This window comes from Staurois parvus, unplaced genomic scaffold (genome assembly GCF_062004578.1).
Source record: "Staurois parvus isolate SC_StPar_1 unplaced genomic scaffold, SC_StPar_1.0 ptg000166l, whole genome shotgun sequence".
Taxonomy (NCBI): Eukaryota; Metazoa; Chordata; class Amphibia; order Anura; family Ranidae; genus Staurois; species Staurois parvus.
The window spans coordinates 1,701,813-1,722,440 of NW_028317962.1; the positions used below are offsets into that span (position 1 = coordinate 1,701,813).

General features: G+C 41.6%; 1 protein-coding gene across 1 annotated transcript in view; it reads left to right on the top strand.

The window, feature by feature from the left end:
• SEC16B (SEC16 homolog B, endoplasmic reticulum export factor) overlaps positions 1 to 20,628 on the top strand; it is a 312,561-nt gene that overhangs the window by 257,973 nt on the left and 33,960 nt on the right. The window contains exons 22-24 of the mRNA XM_089676327.1: positions 5,207 to 5,329; positions 15,043 to 15,141; positions 18,239 to 18,335. Coding sequence (XP_089532453.1) covers positions 5,207 to 5,329; positions 15,043 to 15,141; positions 18,239 to 18,335 — 319 coding nt within the window. The remainder of the gene's footprint in view (positions 1 to 5,206; positions 5,330 to 15,042; positions 15,142 to 18,238; positions 18,336 to 20,628) is intronic.

The window sequence follows — 20,628 nt, forward strand, 5'->3', positions numbered from 1 at the left end:
GGATTGCTGATAAATTGGGGTCCCCCTATAGCCCTGCACAGTAAGTCATTCATTCAGCATTTTCCACACAAGCTTGCATTCGGAGTCAAGAATCAGTCCTTGGGCGTTGGTATTGTTATTTTATTGAGGGGATTAGAACTTGTATAGGGTAAGGGGGTATAGGATGCCCAAGGGAACCGATATCCAAAGACAACTTCCTGAACTATTCACAAACTTCTCTTCTCTGATGCAGTCTGTTGGTGTGCTAGCCAGTAGCTCCAGTTATAATGCCCCAGACCCTAGATAAACACCTTTTCACCCAGCAATCTGGAGACTTTATTCCTGAGCAGAGGATCTGGCTCCTGTTCCTTTAAGTGAGGTGTATAGTCACTAGCAGGGGGCTAATCTGGTTTCCCACCAGAGTGCTCCTTCCCCTATCTGCCCAGGGGGTGCAGGTGTACCCACTTAGTCCTCTCCTGTGCCGCTTGTGGAATGGCTGCTGCTACCAGGCCTATCAGCTGGGCTTCTCCTTCTCTGCCAAACAGGTGATCCTCTCTCAGGGGGCCAGTGAGTCCTGAGTTTTCTGCCTTTCCAGATCCAGGCCTGCAGGCAGACCCTATCTCACCAGGCCTCCTGGCAGCCTTCCTCATCCAGCCTCACATCTTCCTGCTCCACACTCCTCTCCCACCATACTCTTCTGCTACTGAGCAAGCGCCAACACCTTTTAAGGGAGCCCCTTTCCCAGCCTCCTGTTGGGGATTGGCTGAGGTCCCTCAAAAGTGCTGCCAATCACTCCTCAGATCCACCCACTGCCTCCAAAGCACTCCTCCGAAAGCCTCAGAGCAGGGGGTAATTCCAGAGGGGCTGGCCTGCAAAGTATCTCAGTCCTGACCAGAATTTGACCCCTCTGGCTATCTCACCTGAGCTGCAAACCAGTTCCTGATGAACCATTGGGGTCTAGCTCCCCTAGATAAACTAGGAGGGTGCTACACTAGCAAGTCTTTTTCTTTTGCTAACCCTCCCCCACCCCTGTGGAACAGCCCTGCTTTTTTAAACTTACCATCTTCCTGTTTGAAGGAAACATCTTCTTTGAAGTCACAGTGATATAATCAACTTGCTTTACCCAGCTTCAGGATCTTTGTCTTCCAGTGCCGCAAGGAGGAGGAGTCTTCATGGTACCCTACATCATTACAGAACTAATGAGGTGCTTTAAAGAGACTTGTCACCCAACTAGCAGAGAGCCTGCTAGGATGACCGGTCTACTCAACAGACAGTGTTGCATCAAGCACATCAAGCAGACAGATGAATGAAGTCAAAAAGGATCAAGGCACACCTGGCCCTCTATAAAAGCTAGGGTGCTTGCTTCGTGAATACAAACCTGATGTTGTCTGCTGGGAGGGTTTTTAGGCCCTCTCCGTTTAGTGCCTCTCACTCCAGTTGCTTGCTGCCAGATACTACTAGACGTGATCCTGATCTTGCTCCTGCCCTGAGTTCTATACCCTGCTGCCTCTTTCCTGCTCCCCTTGTATCTGATCCCATTACTGGTTTCCCCTCCAATCTGTTCCCTGCATCTGCAGTTTACCCTGTTTATCATTGTTCCCCATTTTTGTATATATTTTATATAGTTAGTTGTTAATTTAGCTTTCTGTTTGTTAGTTGTTAGTCAGGTATTCTGTCACTGGGTTTTTGGTTCACTTGTGTCTTTGTTTGCCATGTGCTAGTGTTTGGATGAATTTTGTTTCCCTGTAGATACATTTCACTTAAAGCATACAGTCTGGTTCCAGTTTCCTGAGTATACCCATGAAAATCTGGGCATCTCTGCTGCTGATTCTTAACACAAACTTTCTTATTGGTCAGTTGAACACAACATATATCATGCTAATTCTTTCATCTGTTTTCTATCCATCCTTTCTGTCTGTTGAAAAAAAAAAGCCTTATGTTTACAGGGCTCAATAGCTCAAGCTCAAATTTACACATGAATATAGTTGAAGCGGTGACTGCTCTCCTTCTCCTTCTGTTTGCAGTGGGCTCTATACAAAGTTGCAATCAGGGGAAGGGAGCATCTGAACGGAAACAGCAGGATTCTTTGAATTACAGTTTTTTTAAGGGAAAATAAGTCCAGCTTGATAGCAGCATCAGTTTCCATTAACTCCTGAAACTATTAAAGTTTCTGAGCATTTTATTAGTTATTGGTATATAAGCCAGCTACAGTTTAGGCTGAGCGCTCCCTTATTGTTGCTTAGACACGTTCTCCATCTTTTATTGTGTTGCGTTTTGGTGGGGGCCAGACTAACCTCGGTTCAGTGACTATTGAATTCTGATGAGTATGTTGAAGCGGTCTGCCTCTGTGGAAGGAACAATGGCTGAAGGCCACTCTAGCACAACAGCATAAGAGCTACCACTGGCTTTGTGTCATCTGTCATCTAGCTATACAATGGGAAAGTAGTATGATGGCTTAAAAAGAAGTGAATAGTCTTCTTTATGTAGCCTTCACATAAATGAATGTATGTAGCGCTAATGTAAGTACTTATTACACCGTGTATAACTGGGAATCATGACCTTGATAACTTGCTCTGAAACAGACAATACAATACAATACAATACATTGTTTATCAATATGTTTAAAGACTCAAAAATGTAAAACATGGATACATTTACTAAGGACATTTTGGGGGTAATTGACTAGAAATGCAGTAAAAAGAAAGATGCTAATAGATGACCACAGAAACCAAATACATATCAGTTGTCTTTTTCCACCGGGGGGGTAAAACAGAATTGGGTGCTATGGAGAATTCAGATAATTTCTTCTGGATTTTATAAATTGCCATGAGTACCTTACATATAGATGATAAATGTTGAATACCTAAAGGGTAACTACTATAGATATATTTTTGTTTCATGTTTAAGGTAAACTCAATACACAAATTAATTATATATAAGGGAGCTTTTTTACCTTTATTTCTGTCTACCTAGTCCTGAGATTTACACAGCAATACCACATAACAAAGCCTTTTCTGGGAGAACAGGGGATCGTATTTCTGCTGCACTTAAAGCAAAACTAAACCCATTGATTTGACGGTTTTCTAAAACAGTTACATTCAAGGCATTTCGTGCCTGAGCCTGTGGTTGGACAGGCAAAAAAAGTAGCAGCAGACCAAAGAGCTCAGCTCTCTGTCACTCTGTTCTCTCCTGCTATCAGCAGGCTCCTTCTTAGCACATGAAAATTTCAACAAAACTGGTTGGCTCTTTGGGCTGCTTCTCCATCTCTCAGTTAGAGCTCTGTTATATATGGTTTGCAAAGGAGATATGAAGTCAAATTCAGGTACTTAGATGACTTGCACATAAAAAAATTCATATATTAATATTAATGAATACAAAGCTGCCATTATTTTGTGTATTTTATATCTACATGGACTTGTGTAATGTAATATGTAAGTCTAGCACTTACAAGTATTTATTTCCTAGAACAGGGGTTTCCAAACTTTCTAAGCAAAGGGCCAGTTTACTGTTCTTCAGGCTTTGGGGGGGGTGGTTACTGTGGCCAGTGAGGGTAAACAATGCCCCATTGTTGGTTTTAAAGGAAGGAATAGTGCCCCATTGTTATTGTCAGTGGGAGGAATAATGTCCCATCGTTGGCGCCAGTGGGAGGAATAGTACCCCTTCATTGATATCAGTGGGAGGAATAGTGCCCCATCATCGGTGTCAGTGGGAGGAATAGTACCCCTTCATCGGTGTCAGTGGGAGGAATAGTGCCCCATTGTTGGCATCAGTGGGAGGAATAGTGCCTCAATCTTGGTATCAGTGGAAGGAATAGTGCCCCATCATTGGTGTCAGTGGAAGGAATGGTGCCCCATCATTGGTGTCAGTTGGAGGAGTAGTGCCTCAAGGGCCGGATAAAGACAAGCAAAGGGCAACATCTAGTCCTCAGGTCACAGTTTGGAGACCTCAGAACTAGAAGGTCCGAACTTTGATGAGCCCCAGCATTCTCATGTATCCTTCCCACATACTGTGGCCCAAAAAATCACTTAGGCTAGCTTCACATTTGTGCGTTGCATGGAAAATATACGTCCCTTTTGCAGGCACGCAGTGGTGCCATTTATTCTTAATGGCAGCCCAGTGCACCTTGCTAATGTATGTGCTTTTGCGCACACCAAATCACATGGTAACAAACTACTATACATTTTAGTGCATTGTGATTTGTAAAAAGGGTCATGTTCTTCTTGTGTGATTATTATGTGTAGGGCAACCAATTGAAATGAACAGGCTATCCTAAATGCAACACTTGAAATCGAGCAAGAATGTGTAGGTGTGAACGGAGCCTTGCAATTACTAGAGATCAACAAAGGGAACGAACTGTCAAGTCATTCAATTCAAATGTAATACCACCAAGGGTGCACACAGAACCTAGTGTCTCTGCGCTTGGTCATGTGATCTGTGAGATCTCTTTGGATTCAGGCAATCTGGACCAGGACCCTTAAACACATAGTAGACTTTTGAGTAAATGTGGTTTTCGTTGAATCTAATGCTATTGAGTATTTTATAAACGGGGAGTACAGATACAAGCAATAGAAAAAAAGAAAGGTTCAGATCTTCCAAATTGGTAAATTATACACATCGAAAATCTATATAGAAACTCAGATTCCAGTAGTGACAAGCAAAAGGCACAGAAGAAGAACCGTTACTGCCTTGGATCATCTAGATAGTAACTGGGAAGGCAACAACCCAACTAAGATAATCGGATGCTACCTTCTTCGGGTAACATAGTGAAAAGTGACATGATTCAATTGGCAGGTTCATCCACTGGTAAAGAGAAGATACTTGAGCCTATAAGAAACGTGGCTAGTGGCAAGAGAAGGGAGGAAAAGTCAGGCAAGAAAGAAGGGAGCGACTGGGGGTAGGAAGAGGAGAGGGAAGGTTGGGGGTCACTTCATTATGGCTGGTTGATGGTTGTAGGAATTTCTTCCTTTATCCAATCCTGAAATGTAGATTAGTAATGAAACCAAGCTGTTCAAGTTTTACTGAACTGTTTGTCCCTGCCATTTTTCTGCAACAGCAGATGTTCAAGGTCTCTGATGGAGTTGAGTTCAGTTGCCCATTCCAAAAGATATAGAGGTTGTTTTCCAATAAGGGGGAAATGTAGTTTTAATCCAGCTACCAAACAGATTTATCACTGGAAATTATGACTGCTATATGCCATGCTAAGTGTATGCTTTCTTGGAATTTGTAGGCTGCACTTATGTCCAGGAGAGTGAGCACGGTGTCTGAGTCATCCACAGTCTCTGTTGAGGATGATAACGGGGAGGAAAGATCTAATGATGAAGTTCTGGCACAGAAATCAGAAGAAAAAAAGGTGATCTCTCTATATATAGATGTATTTCTTCTTCGGGTATATTTCATGTCTCCATATAAATGTATAAATTAAAGTTCCATCGGCCTCTATTCACTCCCTTTAGCTACTTGGGCTTTGGGCTAAATTAACATTGATTCTGTTCTCCCAGGAGTTTGTCTTTGTTCTGTACATAGCATAGGGCTTGTGATTAAATTTTAAATAGCCTTGTGTACATTACAATACAAGCCAGCATCAACACCATGAGGGGAGATACAAGCTAGATAAATCTTTAACTTCATCTGTAATGTTTTATGTTAAATGGAATTGGTGCTTTTATTTTAAACAAGCTCATAGGGAATCATTAATCTCAGACTTTTAACTGAGAATCATGAAGCCCCAGCTACAGATGTATTTTTTTCCTCAAATGAAACACTTTTGATTGCCAACAGACATCAGTGCATATACCTACCTTTTATCTATCTTTATTAGCTAGTCCAAAGTAATGCAAATTTTCATAGACACACTTTTGTCTTTATACTTTGAATGCGAAAATTATGCAGGGAAAGAATGGCCCCATATAATACTACATCACCAAATCATCATGAATGGTGATGGTTGATTCACACAAACAGAAAACTCTATCAGGATAAATATGGTAAAAAATGCTTCTCTCCCAAAAATATGGATCAAGCAAATTTCCCAAGGTAATATATTTATATATATATATATATAGTTATTTATAAATAAATAAAAGGGATGCATTGACATACAACATAAAAACACATTTTCTTACAGAATATGTGAAGTATTTGAAAACAACATAAGAGTGTGGTAGAATAAGCAGAAAAACAATATTTTAATTGGCTAATTGAGGAACACTTTGCAATCAGTGTTGATTGTAGTTGCCATCTTGGGGGATGATTTACCAAGGGCAAATAGACTATGCACTTTGCAAGTGCAATTGTTCCAGAGCTTAGTAAAGTGAGGTGAAGCTTCACTTTACAAAGAATATCCAATCACATGCAAAGAACATACAAAACACAAGTTGCTTGCACGAGATTGGATGATTAAAAGTCACCAGAGCTTTCCCTCATTTACAAAACTTTGGAGCAGTTGCACTTGCAAAGTACACAGTCTATTTTCCTTTAGTAAATCAAATCCTTAGTGTCAATGTAAATTGTACCTAAACCCCCCTCCAAACCAGGAGATTACCTTTAAAGGTGGGGAAGTGTAATAATTAATATGGATGTTCAAAAAGTAAAAATGGAAAGGAGCACTGAGAAAGGGGTGAAAGAGAAAAGATGCGAGAAGGAAAAAAAGGGTGTTGGAAGCGAAGGTATAGGGAGATTAAAAGACAAATCTTGAGAGGAGAAAAAAGGGAGATGGAAGTGGAGGAATGGTGGAGGGCAAAGGCTAAATTCCAGTTTTTGCATACTTTTTACATAATTACATTGATCCGGCTTGGACCAAGCTCGGGGGTTACTATAGTGATCTCCACTTGTTTTGGGATTCCGTGCCGAGCGGCTGAACTGATGCTTACTGAATTCAGGAGGTCACCTGCTTGGGACAGGTGCCATTTAGCGAACACCTCATTTTCTCAATAATTAAAAAGCTTTCTCTGATTGGACAAGGTGGAGATACTGACATCACTGCCCTGCCTTGCCACCATCTTCAATCAGAAAATGCTTTGCTTTTATTGATGAAATGCAGACTGTTTGGTCTTTTCTGAATGGTGCCCATAATGAGCGAGTGACCTGTCTTCTAAATGCAGCCGCTTGACACAGGACCCGGAAACTAATGGAAATCACTGCAATAGCGGTGCATACTAAAGTGATTTCCAGCTTCCATGGAGATCCCACAGGTATTACACCAAGCTAGAGCAATGTAACTATGTAAAAATTGCCATACCTGATTTCAGCTTTAAGAAACAAGCCTGATTTCAGCATTGGTGAGCGTTTTTCAGTGTTTGGAACAATTATGACTAATTTCACAATGTTAGGATCAGAAATATTTTTATGTCCTTAAAGTGTAAGTAAAGACAACATTTTTTTTAGTTTTTGGATAGAGTGGAGAGAGATTTTTATTGCTGTCTATGCACTCATTAGGGAGATTCACCCCCTCTAAGCGGCATTGATCAGATAGACAGATATTTCCATGTATTTAAATGACTATCAGACCTTTCAGTGTAGATATAATGAGCAGTCACTATCTTTAGTTTCATAGATTGAGTAACATTTGCTGCTCTCTGAGGCACAGCTGGATTCCCCATTCTTCAATAGAGAATCCAAGTTTGAGCAGCATCCATTGTTTATATAGTGAATGTTACAGCTAACATCTCAATCAGTTTTTTTCTAGAAGTTGCCAATTGCAGATGGCAAACCATTGAGGGTGTTCACAATTACCTAGTTACTTCCTGTTTGTACAGATGCTAAAAAATAGTTCAGGGACACACAATCTACATCTGTACATTGTATCCTTAGATGCTGGCAGGAAAGGATAAGCCTTATTGTGTGGATAATACGTAAAGCTGAACTCATGGCAAAATGTTGAATATGCAGTTGAAATATATATAAAGGAGATGTGTTACCTGCCAAGGGATTTGTATTTCTGTCCATCCATTCCCAAGATTTACACATTCCTGCCAGATAGTACAGATAGCCTGGTGGCCTGACTTTTCTCTACTGCAGTTAAAGCTAAGTCCCTTCTCCGCCTCTAATCCGTGACTGGACAATGAGAAGGCAGCAACTGAATGATACGGTCATCTCTCTATTAGCTCTTCCTGTCATCATGTTCCTTGTTAGCACATATGAATGCAGAATGACTGATAAGACCCAAGTGTTCTTTTGTCAAGTACTTGTATTAGGAGATCAAGATAACAAATGTGGCCTTTTGCTCAATTTCTGTCTAAATATCCCTGGAAGTTGAAAGGGCCTGCAACAGTGATAGAAGGGACCCAGTGCCTGGCCGCTGAAACCGGTGACTGGAAATCAAAAGCATTGGTATTGGGTGTGCTGGAGTACAGCTGATAATGCACTGAGGATACACCAAGTTCAGATATTTGCAGAGTCAGATCACAAGCCGTAGTAGGTGAACAGTAAAGCATCAAATTGTGGGCAGAATCACGGCCAGAAACAAGCAAAGGTTGACAATGTGCAGGATGTACATTGTAACTTGTCAGAAAGCAGAATGTTGGTCAGAAGTCCAGGCAAGAGTCTGTAGGCAGGCTAAAGTTAGCTGCCTACAAAGAGAGTGTATTGTGTTAGTGAGCCAGCTAGTCTGCCCAGGTTAGGGAAGGGCTAACACTTTCCCTCAGGAACGCAGGCTTTTTGCAGGGCTCTGCCCTCCTCCCTGTATCATATAAAAAGGGGGAAGGCTCTGCACAGACAGGCCCTTATGGGAAGCAGTAAGAAGCACACAGATGAAGATGTAATTCTTTACAGCCAGCAATCACATGACTGGAGGGAGAGAGAAGCCAGCATGGGAAACTGCTGTGGAGCTGCAGTGCCTTGCTGTCCCACAAGAGACTGGAGAACTGCCAAGTATGGATTTCCACCAGTTAATGGATTTTCTACTCTCAACGGTATGCCTGGGCAGCCACTAAAAAGACAGTTAGTCAGGATTAGGATGTTCTGGACTTTGTTTGCACTATATTATGTTACTATGATGCTACTAAAGGGGTGCATGAGTGTCATATGGCAGATATGATAAACTACTCTGGGTCTGTAAAAGCACTAAAAGGGTATGAAGTACACTACACTACTGTGTCAAGTGAATGTACCAAGCAAGAGCAAGGTTGTTACTAAGTCCACACTGAAGACACAAGGCAACCAGTTTTGGCATGGTACATGGGGAAGATGAGGCATACTCTGCTAGCAAGGGGGCTGCTAACTGGGCTCCCACCCTAACGGTCCATCTCCCATAGCAACTGGGAGTAGACCAGCGTTATAGAGACCCTCAGCCTAACTGTGTAGTACGGAAGAGGGAGAGTTTAATTAGGACACACATGAGACCCGCTCAATATGTCCAGCTGGGTTTTATTCTGTTCCTGGGAGTGAGGTAACAAAGATATTCTGGTTGTTGGAGGTAGTGCAGCTGGACTTGCTACTCTGAATGCAACATAAGCAAGTCACTGTGTGTGGAGCAAAGGGACAGCTCTTGGAATTTAGAAATACAGCTTTATACTACATGCAGTGTCAGCTCATCTCTAAGTCAGGAGACTGCCTTAATGTTAGATTTTGTACATGACCACAGTTGCTGCCTAGTCCTGGACATCGATGAGCATGCCAGGCAAAGGTACTCTTAGTGCACAGGCGCAGTAGGCCCTGCTCACACTGCTTGGAGTGAACCTAGTGGTTCACTCCAAGAACCTAGTGGGCTTACAGTCATGAGGAGCATTTACTACCACACCCACTCACAGGTTGGTAAGAGATGTGATCAGCAATCATAAGCAGAGAACGGAAATGCAAGAGCAGGTCAGGTTGAAGCTGGATCAGTAACGAAGGGCAAACAGAAGTTCAAAATCAAGAATCAGGGTAACAGACTAAAGGCCCGATCAGAAATAAACCTATGAAAACTCACATTTAAATAGCCCACCAGGTGTTAATGTCTGTGATGCGTGCCTGTTAATGCCCCTCTAGTTAGGCTTCTATGCACAAAAACACATGCATGCTTATGCCCTCTTCCAGTTTGTGTGCTCCTGTACAGAGGATTACTAGAGGCTAAAATCAAGTCACATCCTGACATTTATACTAGCTGCATTTAAAATACATTTTATTATGCCTAATGAGTACATAGCTGCCATAATCTGTTTTTTAAAGCTGAACTTCAGCCTTACATTTAGTTTACCACAGTTGTACAGGCTCCTCTCCCTTAGCTGATTCAAATGAAAGTTAAAAAGCCTTATTATGAGTGGTCCAATTTAGAGGTAAAAAAATGTATTGATCCCAAAGGTTCTCTGGATCAATATGTATTTCTTCCAATTAAAAGTAGCAGTTTATATTGGCACTTATTAGACGTTTATCCAAACCATTCTGCAACAATCTACCAACACTGCTAGAGCCAGTTTCTATGGAAAACTATTTGCTTTTGTATAACTCTTATAGTGAGGAATGTTTACCGTGTGCGGTGCGTTAGGATCTGCCCTTGTGTTGGAGGGAGTTATTATTCTCACCTTAAATAGCTCTTCTCATGCGTAAATACATTCAGTTCAATTCAATCTTTTCTAAGGTTAAAGTCCTTTAACCTTTTTATGACCAGAGGTCATTGGAGTCCAGCTGCGAAAACACGATTTAGCACCATCAGAATCCATTGAATAGCTCTGGCTAATGTTCCTACCTTTTTGACTTCTACATTGATCAAAGGCATATAATATTTTTATTTAGTATGCTGTTTTGATAATACCCTATGTTTTCTATATTGTTAGCCAATAAATGGAATAATGCATTATTTATACAGGACAGTTCTTAGTAGTTCATTTTTTTTTAATGTACTGTTTTGTAGCACTGTAATTATTTCTCTCTGCTCAGCTGAAACCTTTAGGAAACTTTGCAGAAACAAAGATTCTAGTGACCACCATGAGTGGCTGTCATTGTGATCACATGATCAGTAACCACGATGTTTGATTCCTGATCATTAGTCTGAGATCTGCAGCTGTCAGTGAGACAGAAATGGAATTGCACACAGGAGCACGCTGGTAGTTCAAATGAATGTCACATCATGGTGGACTCGCCTGAGAACATTACTCCACAGATTGTAGAAGCATATGTTTAGGACTCTTAATATTTCAGTTTTCCTTCTCTGCATATTTTTGATTCCAGGACATCATTTCTGTGAAGTGGTGACCACATTTGAACTAATACCTTGTATAGGCAGGTCTATGACAGGGTTTCTAAACCAGGGTTCCTTTGAACCCTAGGGTTTTTCCAGAGGTTGCTAGGGATTCCTTGAGCAATGAGTAGTTTCTGTCTCTCATATAGGTTCCCACCAACACCATTAATCTTTTTAGCTATCTCTAAGGGAGTAATTCTTCCCAAGGGCCACCAGCATAAGGAGCATTCTTCCCACTGTCCATCACACTAATGTATCATGAGTTGGAGATATAGTAATTTTTAGCAGGGGTTCCCTGAGACCAGAAAGTTATTTCAAGGGTTCCTCCATATCAAAAAGGTTGAGAAAGGCTATCTATGATCTAGCAGGATACACAGATCTTTCTCCATCTCGCTCTCTTAATTGATAAAATCCTGAGGAGGAACTAGCTGAACTTTCTGGATAATTTAATTAAATGTATTGAAGTGAATTGAAGTCAAGTGAACATGTATTTACTTCAGTCATCAGACTTTGAGCGGTGGAATAAAAAAGGGATTTTTCTGCACAGAATTGGATTGATCAAGCCTAGGTTCACTTAACTTCACTTTAGAAATTCTTGTTTCATTCGAAGCATCCAATAAATATATTCACCATAATTACCTCCTGTGAATTATGACTCAAATTCCAGATAACATGACAGTTGGCAAGAACTTTTGGTAATTCACATCAAGGGACACGAATTAGATTTCTGACATTAACAAAATTTGTAATGTTTTATATGTCACTCTTAATATTATCTTAATAAAGGTTAAGTTTCATCTTTATTAATCCTATTTGAACTGGCATTTGAAGAGGTTTCCAGGGATTAAGGACAATGTCAAATAAGTACTTCAGAGCAGCGAATGAAACGCACGTGACGGAAAACTCATCTTTTTACCATGTTGAGTAAAGGATTCTCAGGTTACCGTGATTTTTAAATTTCTCAGTATGTGGAAGTACATTGCCCTTACAGACGTATTTAAAAGAAAACTCTAACAAGAACTGTGTTTTTGGATTTTGGTAGAGTAGAACTATCTTTGATCTCAAACTAGACCTGTACTGTTGTCTGGGGCCCCTACTAGTAGATGTTCAGGCAAAGATCATAAATCATAGTTGAGTATTTAGCAGGCTACTCTTCCTAATGATGCTGATTTTTATAATTATAGGTTATTTCATATAATGATAATATTCAGGCTATAACCCCTTAAATTTACATGAGTTTATGTAGATTTTTCTTTGCCAGGGGTACTTGGGAAGTCATAGTAAACGATGTTAAAAAAGTCCACATAAATAAAATATAACGATTATTATTAGCAGCAGGGTTATACTGTAGTGTGTACCAGCAGCTGTCACATTTTCTGGACAGGTTGATCAGTAGGTAAATACGGAGAAAAATAGAAAATGATACTTAAATGTATTAACCACATCCAGTTACAGAATACAATATTTTTTGTGACACTGGTCTTTTAATGTAATAATATTTTGTGTAGTGGTATCCCCATAGGAGCCTTAAAGGTCCCTTGGGTATTTTCCCATAGTTGCCCGCAGCCAGGCACACTGTCACAGTCACTTCTTTGACTCAATGAACAGTCTGGAGGTATCTTCATTTGGCAAACTATGTACAAACAAGAGGACACTCTTTCTTCTATAGAACTATGAGCCAAGTCCTTGCACACATTAAAAAATTGGATTGAGCCTTGTAGTAACAACTTGAGAAATCTGAGTCCTCTCACTAGACTCAAGAATGAAATAGACTGAGCTCTTTAGCACACCAGACACAATTTGAACACGGTTGACTGTACATCACCAAGGGGTGACAACAGCATACAGTCTCTAGGATCTCTCACAGATCCTGAAACTAAGTCTGTACTCATTGATAGTCCTGGTACAGTGCCGGGACAGGGTCAACTGGTGCCCAGTGCAAAGATGGAAATTGCCCCCCCACCATCGGGGGGAAGGGGTATGGTGGGGGGGGCACCAGTTGACCCTGTCCCGCCACTGCTGATCATTCAGTTCAGGGGTCCCCTCTAAGCAAAGAGGGGTGACTGCAGTCACTGGCTCTCTGCTCTGCTCCTCCAGTGCTCACTGGAGCACCAGGCTGTGGAGGAGGTGGGAGAGGCTGGCTCAGGCTCTCAGCAGCTTGCCAGCTGGTGGTCCATGCATCTGGGTGGATCCTGACTTTAAAGTTGGGATCTCTCCAGAGCTTGGACTGGCTCTGTGACATCAGCTGATTGTGGGCTTTAGCCCTCTGTCGGCTGAAAATGGGTCACAGGAGTGTAGAATGAAGTGCACTCCAGTGACCCATAGGAGAAGTACAGCCAAACAAGCTTTGGCCAAACATCTCCTTTTAATCTTTCTGTACTAATGGTCAGTGCTATTTCAAACATCATCCCCATTGATGGGCAGTGGTGGTGTTAATTAAATCCTTTGTGCTGCATTAGTTTCTACTGGCAGTGTTTAATAACCCCTTCATTTTGTAGCATAAAGGGGTTAATTAACACTGTCACTGGTGCCACTAATGCAACACAAAGGGGTTAATTAACTGCAGTACATTAACCACTCTGTGCTGCACATTACTAAGGGAATTTTTAATGTATCCTGTCATCACCCCCACTCCCCAGAGAGTTAACCACTCCATTGAAAAACACTGTCAATGTGTAAAAAATTAGGTTTAGGAGAATCTCCCAGCTGTGTTTGTTTCTTACTTGCATGCTCGCTTCCTTGCAGTGCCAGCTCCACTCTCTTCCGCCTTCCCAGCCTCTGAATGACATCACCTTAGACACAGAGGTTGGGACTAGAAAGATCTGCCAGGCAGAGATCACTTCATCTGGCAGGTTAGACTAGTGCCGGGTGCAGGAGCACACTCGGCACACTGCTGCAGCTGTACAAGCACTGTATGTGCACAGTGTGTTCTGGCTGTGCATCAGCGGTGGATGGTGATCTTTGTACTGGACTGGCTATGCATGCACCACCTGATTAGCTTGACTGACACACCAACTCTGCACCTGCACCCCCCCGAGAAGATTGTTATGCCTAGGGCTCCCACCCTTTCAGCCCACCCCTGCTCACTAATGTCCTCAGTGTATTGGTTGAGTGCTTACAATAACTTCCAGACATTTTCTCCCAGCAACACCAGACTAGATTATCAAATGACAAGCCCCTCAGTCACCTTTCACCAGTCAACTTTCAGCTAAATTGGCCCCCAGCCAGCTCTGCTGGGATCGCAATGAACAACAGACACATGGCAGGCTTGTCCAGGGGGCACAACAGCCCCCTAGGCTGTGATCTCCTCAGGAACAAGACATTTCTGTTCCAGTTCTAAGACTATTTATACATGTTCCCAGCAACCATCTGTACAGTCTACCACAGGGATTGGCTGAGACAGTATAAATGCTGCCCATTTGCCTTACTCTGCTACTATGTTGCAGAACCACCCTGAGAGGTCTGGTTTGCAGGGAGAGCAATCAGACCTGTAGCACTGACTGCAGTGAACTGAGAACTAAATTTGCCTAACCCTAGCACCTTTTTAGGAGGATTCTACAATTGGATAGCAGTAAAAAGCTGGTACTAGATTAAGCCTTGCTGCATTCCACTGAAACAAAGGGATCTCTTTTTGATGGAACTGCTGTTTAGCAATTAAATCTAAAAAATCAGTTATGACAAATTAAAGGTAGTAACTTGTGGTATTTAATCACACTTCAGTCTGTATCAGTTTACAGCAGACATAGGAATAAAAAAAATGTTTTTAGGTTGTGGTGGGTTACTTCACGTTCCAAAGAGCACTTTATTAGTGTTTTGATTAGCTATATCTACTTATCAGGTCAGTGTTTAAAACGACTGCCTCTTGTGTTCTGCTGAAAATAAGTTGATTGATCTGTTCTATCATGCAGGGCTCTACATTTGGATGGTTTAGCTGGTTTCGTTCCAAGCCAACCAAAGAAATTTCAATCCCAACAAGGAATCCACAAACTGCAAAATCTTCAACTCAGGTAGAAATACATAATACTGCACTTATAAAGCATATCAGCTGTGAACCACAACCAATTTATACATATGTTTTTGGCATATTGTTTCTGCACATTTGTTGGTGCTCTGTTCTACTTAAAGTAAAAAGCCAACAACTTATTTTTGCCAGGTTTATACAGTTATCCAGGACTCTATTAACCTCTTCATGCCTAAGGGTAAAACAAATCTAAATGCCTAAGCACAATTTTGCAATGTTGACATGTGTTTGTAAAACCGTACATATCACCACAACTACTTTGTACATCCAGGTGAATTATACCTTGTTTTTTTCAGGACAAATTGGGCTTTCATTTGGTGGGAAATGGTAATGGATATCTCCTGATTTTTTTTATTATCAAAGGAAAACTGGCCCAAAATAGTAAAAAAAAAAAAAGTTTTTTTTATTTAGCTGTGTGTTTCTTGTTACGACCATAACCTACCACCAAAGAACAACCCAAAATAAATTCTCCAGCTCTTGACAATTGCAGTGATACCATATATGTGTATGTTATTTGTTTTATGTACCCATAGTACAGCCCAGAAACAATAGTGCACATTTTGTTTTTGTCTTTTTTTACCTAAAACACATTGACAATGACACTAATTCCAATTTTTTTAATCCTGACCTTTGACCCTGATTCTTTTGACCTTGACCTTTGACCCTGACCTTGACCCAAACACTTACCCTGGCACTGAACTAGATCAAACATTGAACTAGGTATTTTTTTCTTTAATTTTTTAATATATATCTTTTTTTTTTTTACAAACATTTTTTCCCTCTATGCCAGGAGTTAGAGAGATACAATGTATCTCTCTCCTTCATTCATAGAGAAAAAAAAAACAAGGGGGCCTTGTTGATCACTGTGATAGCCAATCAGAGGCTATCACAGCGATTATGCGACCCAGAGTCGGGAATCCCGGGTCCCGATCGTTAGAACGGGACCCGGTGTTCTCAGGGACACCACGCTCTTTGTGCTGGGAGCGCAATATAAACAACTAAATACTTTTTCTCATCAGCAGTTAGAGCACTGGTTCAGCCGAGCACTGGTTAAAGCTTGTAGGAGGATGCAGAACCCCGACCCTCTGTCTCGATAGTGCTGATTGGCCCTGCGCTGATCACATGCACTCTCCCAAGAAAAAAAAAACTCTCTAGCAATACGCACCAAACTGAGTATGTGCAGAATGACTATATGTCTTATCAGGAGATAAGAGGGGGACACTGAAAGAAGAGGAGGTTCAGAGAAGTCAGGATCAAGCACCATTTTTACACAATGCAGAGGATTAACCCCTCAGGTTCCACAGTGAGTATAACAAACATGTTTACTGCATATTCAGACTGATTCTACTGTTTTGAGTTATTTACACTTTAAACTTGCTCCATTCCACAGAAACAAAGGGATCTGTTTTTGATGGAACTGCCGTTTAGCAATGAAATCCAAAAATTCAGTCATGACAAGTTAAAAGTAATAACTTGTGGCAGCTAATCACAATTCAGTCTGAATCAGACCCCCCCAGCCTCCCAGCTGGTCCTGAGGTGAACTCACTACCTCACTCCCAGGCTGACTCATCCCAGGCTTCTAACAAGCCTCTAACTAAAACAAACAACAAATGCTGTTTTCTTAGAGGGTGCTACACCACCAAGCATACAGATGTAGCATGCCACCACTACCATAGGAACATAGAAAAGTGATGGCAGAAAAAAAGACAGAGTGGTCCATCGAGTCTGCCCATTTATTCCCAGCACTACCTCTGCTGGAAGTTTATTCCAAGCATTAACTACTTATTCAGTAAAAATGTACTTTCTGAGATTAGTTTTAAACTTTCCTCCATTTAGTTTAAGGTCATGTCCCCGTGTTTTTGATTTTGGTTTCATGTTGAAAATACTGCCCTCCTGAACCTTATTCACCCCCTTGATGTATTTAAAGGTTTCAGTCATGTCTCCCCTTTCCCTTCTTTCCTCCAGACTGGACATGTTAAGTTTCTGAAGTCGCTCTTGATATGTTTTATCTCCCAGACCTTTCACCATTTTTGTTACCCGTCTCTTGACTCATTCTATTTTATCAATACCTTTTTGCAAGTGAGGTCTCCAGAACTGGATACAGTATTCAAAATGAGGTCTAACTAAAGATCTATACAGGGGAATCAGGACCTCCTTCCTCCTGCTGGTGACCCCTCTAGTGATGCATCCTAGAATTATATTTGCTTTTCCCACTGCCTTTCCCCACTGTATGTACCAACCATACAAAAGTAGCACCATTACCAACCACAGAGAAGTAGAATGCCACCACCACAAGCTACACAGAGTTAGCAGGGCTAAGACTCCAGTGTAGTATTAGGAATCGGCAAGGAGACCTTGATACATTCCCTGTGAAATATGAGCTGGTTGCCTGTCTCCTGGGCATTGCTGCAAAGGATGTAGATAGAAATAGGCTGGCAACAATTGATAATACAATGCCAACACATTTCTACCGCTGTGGCCTTACTCATAGCTATGAGTGTTCATGTTTTTTATAAGGCGATGTTGTGCACAATATGTTGCACTCTCTAGTTTGTGTTTCAGTCTCTGTGAAATATCAGCTCTGGATGTACCTTCAAATAAGCAGTATCATGTTTAGAGCACGTACCATTCATTTTCTCATATCAGTATCTTTAGCACATTTACTTTCCCACCTCTGATAATAGCTCCATCTAGAAGTCAGTATGGGCTTGCTCTTACTTAAAATTAAAGGTAATGTATTGCACTACAAGTGTTTGGAGATTAATGAATGGACCCAGCCCATTCATCTATGTGGCGCCAGTTGTCACTGTGTAAATGTAAAAGCAGTGGTGATCGATATGACACTGATGGTCCCTGTATTTTAAGATTAATTAGCGTTTATTTTTTTCAGTGATTGCATTGTACCTTGCAGTACTAGCATTTTCATTGATCCATTAGCATCTTATTAACATGGTTTGCCTTCACTTTGTTTTAAATAGTATTTTACATTATATTTAACTGCATTCACTGGATCTTACTCTAGGCTCAGCTATGTGGTCTACATCTCTACACATATGTATTTTTCCACCTTTCCTTTAATTCAGGCTGAATCTCCACCAAGACCAAGTGACAAAATTCTTCCACCACCTCCAACCTCTGGCTACTTGGCTCCTGACAACACAATGAATTTATCCTCCAGAGGTACTGCTTCTTGTTATGCAATATGTAACCTGTAATCATATCAAGGCCGGCCCCTTCCAAAATTCATAGTTCATATTTGCATGGGTACTGACTTACATTCTTATATTGCTCAGAGACCTCAGAAATGATATTTCCTCACATTATTTTTTTTGTCCATCAATGACCACAATGCCACGAGAAAATGTGACTGTGTTACTGTCCTAGTCAAGCATTTTCCCATAATTTGGCTTTGCGTTGGGCACAACAGGTTATCAGTTCTAGGAATTCTGGTTGGGATATCTTGCTGAATTCTCAGAAGTATGGAAGTCAGCAAGTGATTTATCTTCTCATCGAACACAAGTAACCCATATGGGCAAACTATGTGGACTCCTGTCACCTATGTGATTTTGTCAGACATCTCTTATTAATATGAAGTCCCTCCCCCACCCACCCAACAGGATATTGAATGAAGTGAAGACAGGATGAGAGTGACAGGGACACTTTAATGCCATGTCAACAATTGCAGGTCTCTTTGTATCCTTACAGACTCACTCTAACTGTGGTCCACTAACAATAAATGTTTTGTGAAGGGAGGTATAGACATGTATATGTTAATGATTAATGATATGCTACATTTTCTTTTTCCACATAACTCCACAACTCATTGCTCACCTTGCTAAAAGATAACTATAATTCACATTTTCACTTCAGTTGCCTCCCCTAACTATCTCAAAGCACTGAAATCAGAAAGGAAGCATGGAGAGTGGCTGTAGTCATAAGGTAGGGGTGCTCAACCTGTGGTCCTGAATGTAGGAATTTTGCTGCGCTTTCAGAAAATGTAGCACACCCACAAAATAATATAGAGGTCTATAGCAAAGCGTAGCTAACCCACTGGAAAGCCGCTGGTGCATTGCGCTTGCAGTGCAAGTAAACCGCAGTGCTTCAGCCTGAAAGCAGCCTTATAGAAAACTCAGGACAATAAGGGCTTGTTTACATTTGTGGTTTCGGAGGGGCTATAACCACACACCTCCAATCGCTGGTGTAGCATCAGGGGTTGCAATGAGGGCCCTGCCCCATGCTCCTGTGCGGCCTCCCTAGCACATTCGGTTCTACACTTGGACAGGAGGGGCAGCAGAGCCGGTATATACATGAACCAATCCTCTCCATTTTCCTCCTGCAACCTCTGAAAGCCAGCTTCTCCCTCTCAACGTCATTCAGCGGCTGCAGGAGGAAAATGTTCATTATGCTATTCAAAATAAAAAAAATTAAATTCTGTACCATTTAATTGCATTGTGGTCCATGACCAGTTACCAAATCACTTAAGTGGCCCTCGCTTTAAAGAAGGTTGAGCACCCCTGTCATAATGTATGAACAGAATACTTGCACACTATGGCAGACTTATCTCTAGGTTTGCCCCGCTGCAGCTCTGACAACTCCATAACCTCAGCCTGGCTGTCCCCAACCACTAAAATGTTGCTTCCTCTGCAGTGGCGGACTCATAACTCATGGGGCCCCCGGGCAATAGGGGATCATGGGGCCCCTGTGTCCTTGCCCAAACTCAAAAAAGCCTATGAAAAAGGTACAGGGGGCATCTCATGGGGCCCCCTACTGACCCCGGGCCCTCGGGCAGTGCCCGAGTTTCCAAATGGTCAGTCCACCCCTGTTCCTCTGTGTCCAGCATCTAATCTTTGGCCGTTGAGCAGCCACTGATGTTCTGCACATGAGCATTGAAGTTGCATCTTACCGACACCCGGCTCCATTCTTGGCATCTCACAAATGACTGGGAGTGCACACTGTGAATGAACTGCGGGCAATGTACACTAAGAAAATAATTGTTAAAAGCAAGGTGAAGGAGTATTTTGGCAGAAGAAACGTGCATTGTCTATTCTGCTTAAAAGCTCTACATCTCTGCAGTGTGTTTCTTGAGTTTAGTTCCCCCAATAATAGCCCCCCATTACAAACCTTAGTGGTTGACCTGGAACAAGAACTGTGGACTGGATGGGGATCCCAACTTTGTTAAACATAAGTGCTCTGGTAACTTAGATATAGAAAAAAACTAAAAGAATATACACATACAAGCATCTATAGGGTGTAAAACGTTACACTATGCAGCATACAGCTGTTTGATATATATTTTGTGACAAACAACATGTTTGGATTCAGGGCAGTGTCCTGGTTGGAGTTAATTTGGCCCATAACTTGCATTATTTTGTGAGCTAAGCTGGTGGTAGTGGTAGGGCTGTGTATCAGTGTTAAGCACTGCACACACCAATTCCCCCATTTGTGGGATAATTAATGTCTTCTTTGGCATCAT